At 36.7% G+C, this 18454-nt stretch overlaps 1 protein-coding gene across 1 annotated transcript in view; it reads right to left on the reverse strand.

The window, feature by feature from the left end:
• Positions 1-17765, reverse strand: part of TM9SF3 (transmembrane 9 superfamily member 3) — a 40582-nt gene extending 22817 nt beyond the window's left edge. The window contains exons 1-5 of the mRNA XM_009277694.2: positions 17575-17765; positions 9185-9307; positions 4302-4462; positions 1431-1508; positions 340-471 (exon numbers count right to left, since the gene is read on the reverse strand). Of these exons, the coding sequence (XP_009275969.1) occupies positions 340-471; positions 1431-1508; positions 4302-4462; positions 9185-9307; positions 17575-17740 (660 nt within the window). The 5' untranslated portion in view covers positions 17741-17765. The remainder of the gene's footprint in view (positions 1-339; positions 472-1430; positions 1509-4301; positions 4463-9184; positions 9308-17574) is intronic.
• Between the last annotated feature and the right edge of the window lie 689 nt (positions 17766-18454).

Here is an 18454-nt window from a genome sequence, read left to right on the forward strand (position 1 = left end):
CTACCTGAATGTATGATGCAGTAAAATCTATCAGATTCCCTCCCTCCCTAAAATCCTCTGAAGTGCTTAGGAGTATACACAGGCTCCTATTACACACTCAGAATGGACCTCGTTTAACCGAAGTGTGGATATGAACAGTAATCCAGTGACTACAGACAGAATTCTGGGTTGCAACCTAGGAGCATGTTATAAAGAAAACCAGTAACACTTTCAAGACACACATAAGGCAGTTTTCCATCCAATTGAAGCCATTCAGAGCTGCCAACACAATGAATGTACAAAGAGAAAATGATAAGCCCTAAAAAAAGAGATTTAAAAAAGTGTGAATGCAGATCTTACCATATCATCCATTTCTTCCTCCTTGCTGTATCTTGCATAATCTTTTCGCAAAGTTCTCATTAATATCATAGACACTAGGCCAACCAGAAAGATCACCATCATAAAAGAATTGAAAATTGAAAACCAGTGAATCTACAAAAAGAAAACACATCCCTAAGGTTTAGAACTGTAAACGTGTTTCAAATTTGTTCTAATAAGGATAAATCGTTGCCTAGCAGGACAGCTTGTCAGCACTAGCTAAGCAACAATAAACCCATATTGTAAGTAACACTACATTTGTAGAAAGTCTCACTAAAACTGGCCTGTGAAACACCATACATAAAGCTTTTCAACAGCCAAACTTGCTCATGACGAAGTTATCACAGCTTAGTTAAGCACCAGCAAAGTTCGAACAACTGGCTGTGTATGCTCCCGTGGTAAAGGCAAGGCAACACGATGTACTGCTGCCTTCCTAGAGAACGGGTTTGAGTAGTAAGAGAGACACTCACAGTCAAAAGCCAAAGGAACCATTGCTTTGCACAGGACCAACACGTGCAGCAGCATTATTTTGCCTCTGACAAGCACATCTTCCACTTTTTACTGAGCTCCAAACAGAATCCAAACCCTCTAATTTCAGAAAGTAGTATAGCTCAGTATACTACCCTTAAGGGGATTACAACCACAGGTTTAAACCTTCACAACTGACATTGCCAACCGGTTTAGGCTAATGCTTTTTGCTTTGCATTTACTTCAGTAAAAAGTGTACGTCTGTCCAATTGCAGTTATTCAGCTTACAAATCGTATAGTTGTGTCCCTGAAACTTCATTGCTTCCAATCACATGAATATATTTTCTTGAACTGTGCTGTATTTGCTGCAGGCTTGAAGCTTGCCTGCACATTTACTGAAGCACTCTAAAAAGCTGGAGCCATCCTATTTGAGCAACAGAACTATCACTTAAAACCTAGTCCTAGACCTCCCTGTTTCATTGTCCCAGAACACCTGGGACATCCAAAAATTCAAAGATGTCATCCAAAAATTCCATGACATCTTCTGAACTAAAGCAACCATTTCGAAGGGGTATTTTGTAAGGTTGTTTTAGAAGAACACATACTCTGTGCTGAAAGAAAGATGGGTCAAGATACTTGTCAAATCGGTCTTCAAACTTCACATCTGATTTCTTCCATTTCACCTAAAGAGAGAAAAATTTACACTTGAAAAGCTCATTATAATATGTTCAGCTATACTCACATGCAGAAACCAAAACCACATTTTAAAAGTCATCCACTTTGTGGATCCAGATGTTTTCTTCAATATTAACCTAGGTTTTGGCAAAAACAATGGACTGATGTTCTTAAAGACTGACATGTACAGGTCAGACATCGAATAAACGTCAGCCACCTTGCCTCATGGATCTAATCTTGTCTATGCTTATGTTTAAGAACAAGGAAGAATCAGTCTTGCACTGTCTCAGCTCTCAGTGTCTCTGCGAGACTAACCAAAGATGCAAAAACTTCTAGTTGTCAAATACAACAAACCCTTTTCATGATTATAGAAGGAGCTCATAAAGATACTCATACTGAAAGTGCCAAAACCAAAATCCATCAAATGATCCTATTTTTCAGTTTTGTCAAATGAATAGTTCAAAGATCATGGGTTTTTTCCCCACAGTAGATACTCGTAAAACGGTAAGACAATACCTTTGAAAAATCCTTCCAAATTTGCCCAAGTTTTCAGAACAAAGGATAGAGAAAGAAAGCATGTTTAAAATATGTTCAAGAATGACGTGCTAGAAAGCAGTGGAATTTTTCCAAAGATTTTTTTTTCTGACAGCACACTCCCTTTTCTCAACATTTCCATGTGTTGCGTTGTATGAAGAGAGGCTTGCGGAGAACATAACCGGTGTTCATCGAGCAACACCCTCTACTTCTGCTCCCCCAACAGCAGCTGAGATCTGTTTTGCTGCCATGCACTGGGACTGGTATTCAGTGAAATCATCTGTACCTAAATTCTCTGAGTACAGTGCCCAAGAAAAAAGATGCAGTCTAGCAGAAGTGAGGGAAATGAGAAGATGTAAGAGCAGATTTAAAACAGATGCCAATAAGAAAGAAAAGGGCATAAACTGAGATACAAGCTGGCTGGAAGGGAACTGGGTAAAAGGGATCAAGCTGGACCTTAAAAAGACAGACAGTAAAATTTTAAAAGCTAAAAGCTGCAGCCTAAAATCTGTAAGACCACAGGACTCTGCAATCTAGACACTTCAATTGCCAATAAATAATGCTGAAACCAGCTGGAAAAGTATGTGTTTATGGCCATACTAGTACAGGGTAGCAGCATATTACTGCTATCAGTTACTCCACTAGCTGCACAGAGGACTGCTTTGGATTTAGATTTCATTGTACTAATGAACAATATGGTGCTAATACGGTAGCAGAAGGTATTTTTCAGAATTTTTGCAGGATTGCATTTAAAAATTAAAACTAAAACAATTTCAGAAACTGAACACAAATCTACACTAAAATTTTTTCAAAAGCATGCCAAGATTAGGAAGTATCAAGATTTTTAGTGATCTTGAAACAAATGGAGCCCCCTTGTGCATATCTTTTTAAGTATGCATTTATTCAGTATAGAAGAAAGCATATAAATGTAGATTGAATATCCCTATCACTCACCACAGTCCTGAGACAGATTAAAACCCCCAAGACTCAAGTATTACTCACTTTAAGGTATGACATTGATGTTCTTCAGTTCAAATTACAACCTTGTTCAAGATTAGTAGCTCAAAACATTAATAGCTTTCAACATTCTTTTAAGCAGATACATTTCTCGTTAGAGCATCTGCCACTAAGAAGCACTGCTTAGAACAAATCCACCAGAGACAATCTGTGAATTAAACACCACACATGCCAGCCCAGCAATTGCCCAGTGGTGCCAACAGAATTGCATAGGTAAATCTTGAGCTCTGTACACTAGAAGTATTTTAGGGGAACATTTACTGTTATTTTCATTACTGGCAGGTACTCAGTGCTGTCCACCTCAAAATTCACAGAGCAAATGGACTTTGTAATGCTGGTGGAATTTGAAATAGAAAAATTCAAAATTTCTACTATCAATTTTGCAGTAGAAATAGGGAGATTAGTGTAAACATAACTCTAGAAAGCACATACAAAAAACAATTATCTTCACTTCAAACTGTACAACTTATTCAGCACAAGACAAATGTAATAGTGGCAAGAATATCCTCTGAAATAAAATCTTATGCTGACACCTACTGCTAACACGTTGTAGAAAAGCAACACATTAAGAATGAGTTTCAGTATACAAATGTGGTGAACATGACAAGTGAACCATTACAGATTTAAGTAACATCAAATAAATAAGGAGGAAAAATGAAAAATTTAATTCATTATCTCAGATCAGCAAACATTGTTTATTCATTACCTTTTATCACTGCAATTCAATATAATAGCAGAGGGCTTCAGAGAAAACCTTACTAATAAGGTTATATAAATAAGACAAATTTCTACTGGAATTGCAAAAACAAAATAAGCTTTGATACTAACTGCTTGCAAAGGATGAAGGCTTACAGTGGGTTTTGGTACTAGCTCAGAATCCAGTTCAAAGCTATGATGCAAATGTCAGAGCTCCAAACATCAAGAAAATGTGTACCTGCTGGGCGGTCCTGTACATTTCTAGTTTCTATACCTTTTGGGACATCTTCTTTTCCCACCAAAACACTTTTCCGCAGATTACAGAAGCTCCAGTTTGTTTGAAGCGTTTCAAAAATCATCATTTTACATTTATTCTTAATAAACCTATCAAGGTTTTTCAGTAATGAAAAAAAAATATTTGAAGGAATGAATATGCATCTTCCTCTAATATAGCCTGACATATCAATACAGAGTTGTAGGTATACAAATACCTATTTTTGAGCTATTTCACCATGTAGAATTTCTTATTACAGATGCATCACCAAATTACTTACTGAATATGACATCTGGATTTTTGTGTTTGGTACCAATTTCACCTTTCCTTCACTGGTCAGATTGACATCTACAATTCTATTTCCATTGTAACCGATTTCAAGTTTTTTGTAGGTCCAAAGGTAATAGTCTTCTCCATTTTCATCTGCTTCTCCAACAATACCTGCATAGGAAATAAGCATAAGCATCTATTACAGGTACACTTTTCAAATATTCTGTAATTATTTTTTTTAAATATGCATTACAAAAGTTTTGCCAGCTAAAAAAGCAACGTAACTAGAGTAAAGAGAACACAGCAGACCTTACGCTCTTCTTTTCAACTGTAATACCTGGATTACACCTTCAATCCACAGGCATCTGCAAGAAGCATTTTGTAATGGCATTAAAAGAAAAAAGCATGCAGCTACAAACACTGCAGAAGAAACAGAAGACACAACAACAGTTCCTCTAGTTTTGAATTCTTACCAGATAAACAACTAGCTGAATACAGATTTAATGTCCATGAACAGAACTTAGCCGAGACCTCTGTATTTTCCCTTCTCCCATCTATCCCTTCACTCATTTTTCTTCCTCTTAAAAATTCTGCTTTCATTCTGTATTCCTCATTCGTTGACTCCCCAACACATACTTTTTGCTCTCATTTGCACACAAGCTTCCAATGATTGCCAAAAATGATAGTTTTTTACTACTCTATCTGTTACTTTCACTGAAAAATTCAGAAAGTTATCATTTACTTGAAGATTTTTATTACCTCCAACACGGAAAGCTGCTCAGATGCTCCTGGAGCATCAGAACTCAACTGAACTTAATATTAGCCACGATTAAGTTCTTACTTTTCAATAAATTACTGGAAGATGTCTTATCTACTACAGAAAAATTCCAGAAAATGTACTATGCTGGGGGGGGAGGGGGAAGTCAATCTAGCAGTCACGAAGTTCACAGGCTACAAGTGTCATCTTTAATGTCAAGACCATAATACCAAAGATCACACACAAGATGGAAAGCCACAATAAAAGCAGCACTCAAGATAGACAAAGGTGGGGGGGGAGTGGGAGAACAAGTAGGTGAAGGATATGGAACAGGTTATCACGAAGGTGCAGATATATGAAGGAATGGTACTTGTGCATTACCTGTGCTTTTTAATTTTCAAGGTGGACTTTTTCTGTCATGTTTTTCACTCATGCTCATCTGTCAGGATTGCCTTGTATATGCCATCGACATGAAACACAGGCCAGTTTGTGCCTATGCCATACAGCCTAGCACCTGGCATACCATCTGTTCCCATGGTAGTATCCAAAACCATGACAATACAGACCTCTAACTACTAAAAGGACATTCTGGTCAATCACTACCTGAAGGAGTGACCTAACACAGTGCTCCATATACTTAGGGAGATGTCCTGAAACAAAGACAGTCAAGCCAAGCCACTCCACTGTGGGGCAGCAATTCAGGAAAAAATAGAAAATGGAATCATTTTATCTGAATGCACTTAAAAAGATCCGGTTGCCTTTTTCAAGTCAGAAAATAAAGTGTAAACCTTCCAAAGCCCTCAACAGCAGTTGGAAGTCATTACCTTTAGTTATCAGCAGTAAAGAAAAGTTATTTTATGCCTAGTCTTTACTGAAAATAGAGTACTCCTTCAGCAATTCAGGAAAAAATAGAAAATGGAATCATTTTATCTGAATGCACTTAAAAAGATCCGGTTGCCTTTTTCAAGTCAGAAAATAAAGTGTAAACCTTCCAAAGCCCTCAACAGCAGTTGGAAGTCATTACCTTTAGTTATCAGCAGTAAAGAAAAGTTATTTTATGCCTAGTCTTTACTGAAAATAGAGTACTCCTTACTGGATATTTTGAGGACTTCCTAAGGAGAATTTCAAATATTAATGGTTGTGCATATGACTTTGACATCAGTAAGCCTTGCTAAGGTGGAAAACCATGAAGAACATAACTAAAGTTTGCCAGGAGACAGGAGGAGTGCCACAAATCCATTTGGATGAGCGCAGAGAAGCGAGTGGTCTGCTTTAAGAACAGAATTAAACAGAAGTTGCCTAGAATTCTCAACAAACGTTAACACCATTCAAATCCTTTTCTTTTAAACTCTTCAGAGAATACTTACTTTCTTTTGGTAGCACAAAAAAAGGACTCTAGCCATTTACATTTAGGGAACAAAATTTTGGTTTAATCTAGCTACAAGACACAGATCAACAATCAAAAAAAAAAGTGGATTGGGTGATACAGTACATACAATACACGCTGGCTAGTAGGGTTCTCAGGAAAGGTAATCCAAATGAAGTGGATCAACATGATAGCCTCCACATAATAACAAAAAAGCCATTTCAGCACAAGATATTTTTAATGCAAGCTGAGGGTAACCAGTTCCGGACGCTATCTTAATAGAACAAAAAAAAACTTCTCAGTGTTCAGAGTATTTCAGAGATGCCAAAGTAATTAATAAAGTTCTTACTCCCGTGTACTTTAAGCAGTCCTAATGTTTTTCACTACAGTTACTGGAACTAACAGCTATGCGATGACACTCAGTCCAGCAAAAGATACTAGTTTTCCTTAGTATCTCTACCACCACATTACGCGGTACTAGGCAAGTCTATACAACACAGTCGAAGACACCAACAAGCTGGAGGAGCCATGTGTATGGTATCACTCATGCCATATTCGTAACAGAAATGTTTATAATAAAAACTGTTCAGTGAGCAGCAAGTCTCAGAGCTTTAAGTTTTAGGCAGCACTCAGAGCGTGAAATATTCCTACTGTTGAACAGAGACCCATCAAAACCAGAATTAATGCAGATAAGCTATATTTGCAGTTTTCTAAACTGTACTTGGAACCCAAAAGTCAGAAAGACTTGTTCAGACTTGCAGATAAACACTTCTGATCAGTTCAGGTGCATCCACTCCTTTCTCAGCCCCGCATCAAGAACCAATTAATTTTTTGGAATAAAAGCCAGGCTAATACTGACTGACTAATCTGCAGTCCTGTTAGTTTTACCTAGCCCTCAGGAGACATAGACCAAAATCTTCAGCACCACTTGCTTTCACACCTGATGTCAGATTATATCCTTGCATAATATTACCAGTGCTTGTGATGCTGCAGTCATCTATTAAGTATCACAACTTGAGGTCCTGGTTCCAAACAACTATCAAAACCAGCTTCTTAACGTCATACAAAGATGATACCTAGATTCTGCATGTTTGTTAGCTGCAGCATTAGGAATGACTTCTTGTGCTTACAAAGCATACTACTGAAGAACATTAAAAACACTGGAATCATGGCAAAATAGATTTTTCAGCTGAGAGCATAAAATTTAGTCAGTGCATAGAAGATTTAGTAAGTATATTTGTCCTTCAGTATTTGAGGTGAGGAAAAAATATTCCTAAATAAGATCAGAAAAATCAGTCCTAAAAAAGAAAGTCTCCAAGACTTGCTAGCCACACAAGATTGCAAAGAAGTCAGCTTAGCATCCATCATCCTTGGGCAGTCTAAAGCCTACGTAGCTGCCACTAGTCTGGGAAAATCATTCATTGATCTTTTGCTGAAAGGCCAAAAGCATTAAAAATATTGTAGCAACAACTGTCACTCATGGATGGTTTTAAAAAGCCTACCAGCAATTGTGCAAGAAGAATAGTAAAGGCCACACAGATTAATTAGGGTCTACTCCAAGCCCTGCCACAAAGCTGTTACGCACACTAAGCAAATCAGCTGAAAAGAGCGAATACAATATATGAGTATTTCTCCTGTCAGGCATTATAATGTCATCTCTTAAAAACAGATACATTAAAAAAAGCAAGAGCCTTCCTGACTAACAGATAAATAATAAATAAATAAAACACTAGCATTTCTGGCTGGGGCTCACGTTTCAACAGCTAGCTACTTTCTAAAAACAATTAAAATTATAAGAAAGAGCTAAAAAACCAGCCTCTGTCAGAATGAATGAATGATGGGTATTCAGCATACTATCTATCAAAGAACTTCTGTCATGTGGCTTGAAATGTATTTTTGTAGGTGTTGTGGGGTTTTGTTTGTTTGGGGTTTTTTTTACCTCTTTCTCAGAACACAGGCAACAAAGACCTTACCTTAACAAAGTATTTTGTGGTGCTTTTCCTTTCCCTTCAGTTTACATCTACAACAGGGAGATTAGGGCTTGGGGAGTTTGGCTGATTGCTATCAGTGCAAAATGCAATCTGCAGAGCTCTCTTTACTAGGTATGTGATCACAGGATACAAGGGAGTGACAAAAAACAGAGAGCTTAGGAGACAATGGCAATAAGGACACATAAATTTTAATTCAAGACACAAGTACGTCTAAGCCCAGATTAATAACACTCAGCAAGAGCAATTTTAAGAACTGTATAAGAACAAATAAAATAAAACTACTTCATATAACCACAGCTTGTGCATGCAAAACTGTTTAAAAGTCACTAAGTTACCATAAAAGTAAATCGAGCAACTCTTGCGTTATTAATAAACACAAAACCCAGCAAAATAAAGCTAAACCATTGAAAGAGTTTTATAAAAATTGTTATTCATGAACACGTTAACATGGATCTTATAGCTGACCTATCTAATTACCACTTACTTGAACATTTAAAAGATTTTAACTCTAAGAACTCGGTATTATTACATCAGTGCTTGAGAAACAAAAGAGCTTTTCATTGTTTTTGTAGTTCACTAGTATAAGCCACTCAACTGTTGCACTTTATTGCACTTTCAGTGCAATAATCTTTCAACTTATTTGTATTATTTAGTTACATAAGTTCTACATACTTGTGAGATTCTCGTAATGAAGCTTAGTCATTAAATTACTCCAAGAAACCCACTAGCACAGGACTCCTGTAGTTGTAATCAAGTTGTTTACGCATAATATCACTCACCCCATATCGGCAAGTCATCAATATACATCTGGTACCAATAGTGATTTTTGATAGCATACACAAATGCATCTCGTCTGCCTTTGTCCAAGTCAATTTCACAGTAAGTAGTCTGCATTACATCGTCTGCAAAAAATTAAAGCACAGTTAATGATTTATTAATGAGCTGGCTCAAAGCGAAGGCAAACCAAGCAAATGGAGGAATACACGTTGCTGGAGTCTTTAACCCCTCCTGGCTATCCTCAAGTAGGTAACAAAAAAGGACATTTAAAAGGGAACCATTAAAGCAATTACATGATTGCTTTTGTCATTCTACCTTTCCCATGCAGAAGCTTCCCACAGACCGGATAAGGAAAGGTTTCGAACCGTCCTTTTGCTACTTCACCCACACTAAATTAAGATCCATTTGCTGATGGCAGCTTTACCTGGACAAATCATGAGACCTCTTTTACTTTTACAAGAGGTATGAAATTATTAACAAATACCTAAAACTGTGTACAATATTATCTCTCCATTTGAGTATAATCAGGCTCACCGACTAGGAATACTGTTTGTAAAAACTAAAACTTCTTAAAGTTCTCAGCAATTTTCAAGAAATTACCATGAAGGAAGAAACACAGCCATCAGGGTAAAGGTAGAGAAAAAGGACAGAAGACAAAAATAGGAATAATGCAAAGAATGCACAAGAGGCTGCATTTGGAAATAAAATAAATCCACCTCTTCAAGCCAGAAAGCTGTTTTTCTCCCATTAACAATTCAGAAGTAATGCAGTTAGCAGCCATTCTTTCACATCCCAATTTCCTTCCCTAATGTTACCTTTTCAAGTGAAACAAGACAAGAGGGCTCATGTTTACAAGAATTCAGGCAGCAACAGATTTAGAGACAAAAAAAACCATTTGCTGCTTAGTGAATGTCTTCACTCTGCAAATAGTGAAACAACGCGAATGTAAATAATTCCAGATCCCCCTCCCTCCTCTTTCTGTCATCACTGGAATCGAGGACCCATTTCTAGTACATAAAACTAATTTGTGCCCCAAGTACAGCTCTAATCTGCATCAAAATTCAGCTTACTTTCTCCTATACACTAACTGCAATATAAAGCTTAAAAAGAAAATCAAATCACCTGCACAGAAAAAGCACCAGCAAGTGAAATATTTCCAACACAAAACATTATTTCCGTGATAACGACAATTTGTCCAAATGAAAATACGCACAGTACGTCTGGTCAAGCAAAACTGAAGGAAAGCCTGGTGAAGCAAGACAGTAAGAAACCAGCCAAGAGCAGTCCTACAAAGTTGCAGTGATTTCCTGTAGCCCTGGAGAAGACAGTGGCCCTGGCTACTCTGGAATGGATGCATCTCTTTCTCTTATTTCTTATGAAAACTTTAGTATTTTCTATTTTTGTTTCTTTCAAGACCTAACGAACACACTCTAAGCTTCATTTTTTCACTGAAAAAAAAAAAATTTAGACTGACTTGTTAGGCAATAAACCTTCTGCTGGAAAAAAACAAAACCATTCAAGTCAACATCTGTCCCAAGATGACATTTAGACCATGGATTACATCTTCAGGACCCATACTGGTACATTCAGGACAAGGAAGCCATTAAAGTTGGCACACAGCTGAAACACAGACTTAAAAATCCAGGACTCAGTTTGCATTTATGCCTCTACTGAGCTGGATCCTATACTTTTTGGACTATGTTCCCCCCAAAAAAGCCTCTGCTTGGCACTTTTTCACTTTAACAGATTTTTTTTTTTTGAGACATCTTGACATTAATTAAAAGAAAAAAAAAATCAGAATCCCTATCTTCTGGATTTGTTGCTAAGTAGGGAATAATTCTTTCCAAAATACTTGGCACTTTATTGTCACTCTCTAGCAGTTTCATACTATACTCAAAGGATAATGCCTTTCTAATGTTAAATTTTTTTACTCACAAAGGATTGTTCAACACACAGTGGTCAAATGAAAATATACTGTGAATTAAAATAAGGGTAAAAGAGAAACTGGTAGAGGCTGTTAAATGAAGCGTTACCTAGCGCCGGAGCATGGAAGCCTGATCCAGGGAAGTGCTATGAGGGCCAGGCTGGTTTTAGGTGGCTCTCTCCTGACTGGTTCACACACACACACAGCGGTACCAGCACAACTGAAGGACAACCCGGGGATGGGAGCAAGTGCTACTACTGAAATAAAAATCACATGAACTACAAGTGCTCTTTTTAGAGACCTTTCCCATTTTATAGCCTGAATACAGCAGCCTTTGTTTGCAGTTAATTAACCAAGACAAAGCTGGTATTAGATTGTAATCTAATACCAAGTTACGCCATGGGCTTTCAGACCCCTGGAATTTGCCTTTTTTTTTTTTTAAACTAACTGAAATGAGCCATTCTGCATCTAAAACTCTAGGATGTAAACAGTGGATTTTGCTGCTGTAAAAAAAGAAAAAAAAAAAGAAATTAAAAAAAAAAAAACTTCGAAATATCATTTGAAGTGAAATGACTGCACTGACATCCGACCAGGCTGCAGATAGCAGCATGCCACCAAAAAACTGTCTTCATCCATTTTTATGGATTTTACTCCCGGTATTCAGAACACCAAAAGACATCACAGTGATATTACAATCAACTGTGGATCAACTACGTTACGAGTTACTCCAGTGCACATACACAAAAAACCAGCAGAATCATTAGAAACAACCTCATTCAACTCCTGGAAAACACAGGCGTGACTTTACATATGGTATATGATTTCACCCTCAGCCATACTACACAGTACAGTTCCTCTCACCTCCCCCTACAACAACTGAATGAAGGCAAGAGGAATGAAGGTAAGTGCTCCTTTCTCCAGCCACTGAGAACGGTGAAGCTGTTGTTTAGTTACAGGACAGGATTAGATGGTTAAGCTTAAGTCCACTGCGTTAAATGATTAAATGAAAGTAGCTTAGAAGAGCATTCAGTAGTTGAAGAAGCTGAAGTCTACTTCATTACAGCTTTACCAGACCTGAAGTTTTGCATATGTTAGATAGTTCTTATCCAAGTTATGGTTGTGTGTGTATCCAAGAAGAGTGTGAAGTTAGAGGTATGTTTTGTGTTGTGTCTACATCAGGGATGTCCAAGAGGTAACATCTGCTACCTAACACAGCTTCAGAAATGTCAACAGCACATTAAGCAAATTTTAAAAGAGCATGAAAGCAAGACTCGTTACAAAAGCAGGTGCGCTTATGCCAGATTTTAAATCTCCTATGAACAGTCAGATCAACTGGGTTTTATTCAAACATATAGACCATATAAAACCTCATTATATCTGACCATCTCCTAGTACAACACTGAACATCCTGAATGGCTGTCATATTTTCCAGAGGTGTTGTAGAAGGAAGTCTTGGGCAAGTTCTCCTCACTTAGAAGTATGGTAATTTAATAACATTTCTAAATAAATGCAAAATTCAAGCACGTTAAAAAAATCCTTTTCCCCTTTAAATTCATCTTCTCTAATTGGTATTGTATGGCAATGTCAAAAATTAATTTTCTAATTGAAGTCGCTATGATCCCAATGTTCAATACATTTAATAATTCACTAGATCTCAGGTGTAACGTAGAGGATGTCAATTCAAATGCTTGAATAAAGAACTTGACATATTACATAAAAAGCATTATTACTCTAGATTTAGCTTGACAAGAGAATTAAGCCAACTGAAAACCTAAAGTCATATTATAAGTGTATGTTAATGATTCATTACTTTATTCACAAAGGTATTTGTACAGATTTGAGACCTGTGATATAAGAACAACATTGTCCATATTTGTAACAAAAGGGAAATCTAGCTATCCTGTATGGTCACAGGTATCCTTTCACGTGACACATTTTTAAATACAAGAACAAACGCTACTTCCTGGATTCCTGAATACACTGTAGATTTGCCCCACCAGTCACCACTATGAGCATTCAAGTGGAAACCTCCATTCTCAGCAGAATACACTTCTGCAGAGCCATAATTTTCTTATTCTATTTCAAAAATACAGGCAAGGTCCACTGATTTAACGAACAGTTTTACTTACGCAGTCTACCATACTTCAGTTACTGACAGCTGCAGCCTAAATAATTCTTCAAATATGATAAGCGTGAAACTGCGTGTTGTTCACCTGCTACTGCTGTCCAGTCAAACTATGTTGAGAAGAAGGGAACTGGTTTTTATTGCAGAAGCTAATTTATTAGAACAATTCTAATTCCCCTTTACTCACTCCAGAGGATAAAAACCTAAAAATATAAAATCCAAATCTAATTTAACTTTGAAAACTCTTACATTAAAGAGGAAAAATACCTGTAATTGTTAGTCTTGCCATAATCCCAAACACACGAGGTAAACCGTAATTACCTGTTAACTCAGATCTGATTCACATATTCATGAAGAAAATCTGTACGAGTCTTTCAGATGGTCACGTCAACATTTTGTAAAGCAGGTCCCTACAGTTAGGTATTTAGATGCATATTCAAGCACCTAAATGATTATTGAAAGGTACTTGAGCAGCTCTTAATTATTTCAGCTACAGATGTTAGGTACTCAACACTCCTTGAAGCCGTATCTTTTACTTAAGAACATATGAATCTATTGGTGCCAAAACATAAGCTTCTATTTGTTCAGAAAAAAACCCCCACAAATCGCCAACAACTCTGTTTCAATTTCATTGCAGCAAGGTGCAGAGGTAGGAGGATGGCTCAATCACAACAATGAGATAAAATTTACCATTACAAAAAAAATTTCAATTTCACTGATATAATCCAGTTACAATTTTTTAAAAAAAGAAAAAAAAAAAAAAAGGGAACACCACTTCAGCCAAGAAAAATATCTACCATTAAAGAGTCACCAAAAAACTGAGCTACCATCACATTTCAACAACCAAAATGTAAAAGAATTCTTTATACAAATGCTAAATTTTAAGGGCTGGTCTATGAAATTTAAATTTTCCTACATGCGTTGGATATAAATTGTACTGGGTTTATGACAGCTTTTAAGCCTGTAAAAAAATCTCAGATAGCAATCTTTTGTTCTGGGTTTTTACTTTAAAAACCTGTATATCAAGGAGATTTGGATTTCAACAAATTTTACATTATTTTATGTTAAATAAGTACTAATAACTACTGCTAAAATTAATTCATACTTGTTACTCTGAAATTTGGAAGAAAGGATATTTTAATACTTTTAATAGCAGATTAAATATAGTAAAATAGAGTTGACTCCCATTCAGATTTCACTTCATGGATCCACTGCTAGAAATACAAAATCACCTCCTGATACAGAAGCTGCTGGACGCCAGCTAACAGCAAAGAGATTATTGTCTTCATCTTTTATCCAGAGGACACAGATTGTAAGGGAAAAAACTAGAAGTGCACATGGACAGCTTCCCAGATCACGTACACACATACTTAGTCATCCACCAGCTACCATGTACCATCTGCTTTACAGAAAACATCTGACCTGCAGCCGCTTTGGTTCGGAGTTAAATTCACTGCAGGTCCAATACAGATTAGCAATCTACACAGAGTGCCAACGTGTTAATAACTTTTTAAAAGCAACAAAGGACATGGCTGAAGAGGAATTCCCCACCTGCTGGGAAATGTACTGGCACATCAATCACTTAGACTTACAAGCCATAAACACCTGATTCTTTTTGCAATCTCTACTCTTCTGCACCAATTCAAAGCCTCTTTTGAAGAACACCATGCCCAGTCTGTCTGGAAGAATATACCCCAATATAGCAACTACATACCTGATATGCACCGGTAAAGCAATTAGAGGTGCAAAAAGGCACCTGAAAAAACTAGTATGAGTGGAAGATCAGACCCTAAACCCTGAAGAAATTGCAATAAATAATACTTACAACAGAGAAAATCTAAAGCTTTCTGTGTCAAAACCTCAGCACAAGCAGTTGTGAATCGGAATTTGAAACTCCTAACCTGAAAGCAAAGTAAGACTTAAGGAAAACGGGTTTACCTGTTGTAAAGAACTATGGAAGACAACAGATAAACTAATCTGGCAGGGACATAATCAAAACCAAAACAATCACAAAGTACAAAAAATCACAGCACTTTTCCACCATTCTGAATTTGTGTTAGTCTGGGATGACTTTGGCTCCCTGTAGTTCTGAATTCCAAAAGACTTCTCTTAACCAAATAGGAATTGGTATCAATTTCTATGTATTGAGGAGCTGGAGGTTCAGCGTTACCCAAGTTGTTCTTATTTTTGTTTAAGAAAACATATAAGTATCTTTTTTCTAAGTGTTAGATTAAAGAATTACCAAAACAGAAACTCATTAATTTCTCCATTTTTAAAGTACTTTACAGAAGTATTTGAGAGTGTATTCACAGAAGAAGGGATTTGTCCACAATGCTCTGCTTCTGCATGTTTCCTTCAGAAATGGCAGAAAATACTCTGAAAAACTAAACTACATCTGACTACAGACCATAAAGTGTTCACAAGAAGAGACAAAAGATAAACTGAAAGTTTCATCTATCTCATGTTATTTCAGGAAAAATTAGGTGAAGGTGCTTTACAAATCTAAACCTGTCTGACTACTGCATGTACTTCTGGTACAAGAGAGGCTCTAGCCTTTTTGGACCCCTAAAGAAGAAAATTATTCAAGCATTTCAGCCAGTTCCTCATGTTGAGCCAGTCCATTTCCTTCCCTTGATATCATCTCAACACTTCCACTATAAAAACAGATTATTACATTACTACCTCCAGGTCAATAAGGAAAAGTGCAGGTCCAGGACGGAAGTGCCAAAAAGTGAGCTACAGAACAGCACAGTCAGCTCAGTACTCCCAGTCACAAAATGAAAGACTTGATCTAGCGAAAATTTGATATGATACGGGAATAAATTAACTATGGATAATCTTCAGAAAATAAATCTTGGAATAGGACACTTCATAACAGTAAACATTAACTCACAAACTTTTCAGTCTTTTCAATTTGGTGCTGCATCTAGAGAGTACACTTGGCACTGGAATAACACAATCTCTTTGTAAAGATGGGGCAATTAAAGGAAATAAAAATTACACATATAACTGGCTGTAAAAATAAATATTTATCATATTCTGACAACAGAAGTTTTACTTAATCTTCACAGCCACGTTGAATTGCTGCCAGTTGTCTCCTCTGTTCTTTCCATTCTGCGTTTCTGAGCATATGCTATTTCCCCCATATTGAATAAAATTTTCAGCAGGCTACAAGTCTTGCAAACCAGTAATAGGACTGTTTTCTAGTGTTTGTGCAGGTACAGTTCCCTTCTTAAAGGAAAGGTTCAACTCCGGATTCCTTTAATGCAGAGATGCTATCCCTTATGCAACTTAAAAATTTATGAAGAATTTATGGTTTTAACAAACTTAATCTATTCCATTTATCCTATTTATAGCAAAAACATAATCAATTCTCTTATTTTGTGGATGTCCAGTTCTGGATAAAGCTTTTGTAACTTACAAAAACTAAGTCCCATCTGATTGCAAATGCTCAGACAAGAAATACTATGCTTAAGTTCTCCATCCAGTTAAGCACTGGTGACGCAATGAAGTGTAGCCCTCAAGGGAAGAAAAAATACCTATACACAGAAACTCAAATTGGATTAAATATATAAATGTTAAAATTCGATACAGACAAAAAGAATCTGTTATTATTTGAAGCTCTGCAACTACCAGTTACAGATAATTGAAAGGACTCTGGGCACCGAAGAACTCACACAGAGAAATTACACAATAGAAGACTCAGCCCCTAACACCAATAAATGTGTTTGCAAAAGAATTTAAATGTCATCTCTGGAACAGTATGGAAAGAGGGAGAGGGCAGGAAACAACAGAAAATAAACAGACCAGCTCCATCCTGACTGGCATATGATGAGTTAGAGCCAATAATATAAAGGTATTTGTCAAAGGTATTTAAACTAGATGGTAACCAGAAGGATACAATAATTAACTTCATGTTAAGGTAGAACTTTGAGGTGTTGAGCCCTTGCTACTGCTTTCCAACTGCAGAGAGTCTGCAAGTATTCAACATCACAGGAAAAAATTACATCTTCAGAATTGATAATTCCAGAATATTAATTCCAGTAAATATACTTTCAATCACTCATACGCAGAAAGCTTAGTTTTACTTTATAAAGTGTAATCAGTTACTTTAGAAGCATGTATCTGTTGCAAGCATCTGCCTTAAATGGCACATAGATGAAAACTCTACTGTAAACTGAAAAGCCAATGGTAGTAGACAACCTTGCAGGGTGTTTCAGGCAACAATACGAAATAAACTCAGTTGCTAGCAGCAGCAAACTTTCAGGTCTTCTAATTCAAAAATCAAGTTTTAAGGGTTCGTGGGGTTTTTTAAGTGACTAAAAGCACTTTCAATTGCTTACCTTTAAATTTGATGTCAAGACCACTAAATTCCAATTCAACTCCTTGAAGTGCTTCTCCTAGGGTTTCATGGTAATGGCTGATGCTTTTTTTTGATCCCACACAGAAAGGAAGAGAGAAGTATTTGTATGTTTCTTGGCGATTGTGGTAGGGTCCTACTGTATTCATCCATAAAACAACTTCCTCTTTATCTTGGTACTGAAAGATAAAGTTATTGAGTTAGATGAGAAGCCCAGAAGAATAAAAATATTCAAGAAACTCTCATTCATATTAACTAGCAAGGCAGGATTGTTCAATCACAGGCAACAGTTACATTTAAAGACAGCCGGGTATTTTTGTCTTTTGGGTGGCAGGGATTCTAGGACAAGATTTTCAGCCTGCTTTCCTACAAAAAAAAGGCTTAGTTGATCATACAGTTTCTTAGAGCCTATCACTGAAGTATCAGAAGAGGGGGATTCATACAAATTTAATGGAGATGCAGAGAGCAGAAGTGGAGAAAAGCAGAAGTCTCAAAAATAAATAAGCTTTTACAGATTTTGTGGAAACACACATCAGTTAAAAGCAAAACTCTACTTGTCTCCACTGAGAGAAAGGAAATATCAGACTAACATCTTGTTAAACAACACCTTAGCAAATAAATCAGGCAATCTACCCACAGTGACAGGTATACTGTTTTTTCCTAAGATGCAGCTCCTTTTCATTTTTGTAATGGTATAAATTACATTAAAAATTCCCAGAAGAGTGCAGCGCCTCACAGGAAGCTCTACAATTAAACTGTGGCATACCTACAGTAGCCGTGAGGCAAAAAAGTCAGACAGAAGGACTGTATTTTGATGCATTTCCAACATTCTCACAGTGAAAAAACAGAACAGCAAGGAGTCT

Source organism: Aptenodytes forsteri, unplaced genomic scaffold (assembly GCF_000699145.1).
Source record: "Aptenodytes forsteri isolate BGI_AS27 unplaced genomic scaffold, ASM69914v1 Scaffold15, whole genome shotgun sequence".
Taxonomy (NCBI): Eukaryota; Metazoa; Chordata; class Aves; order Sphenisciformes; family Spheniscidae; genus Aptenodytes; species Aptenodytes forsteri.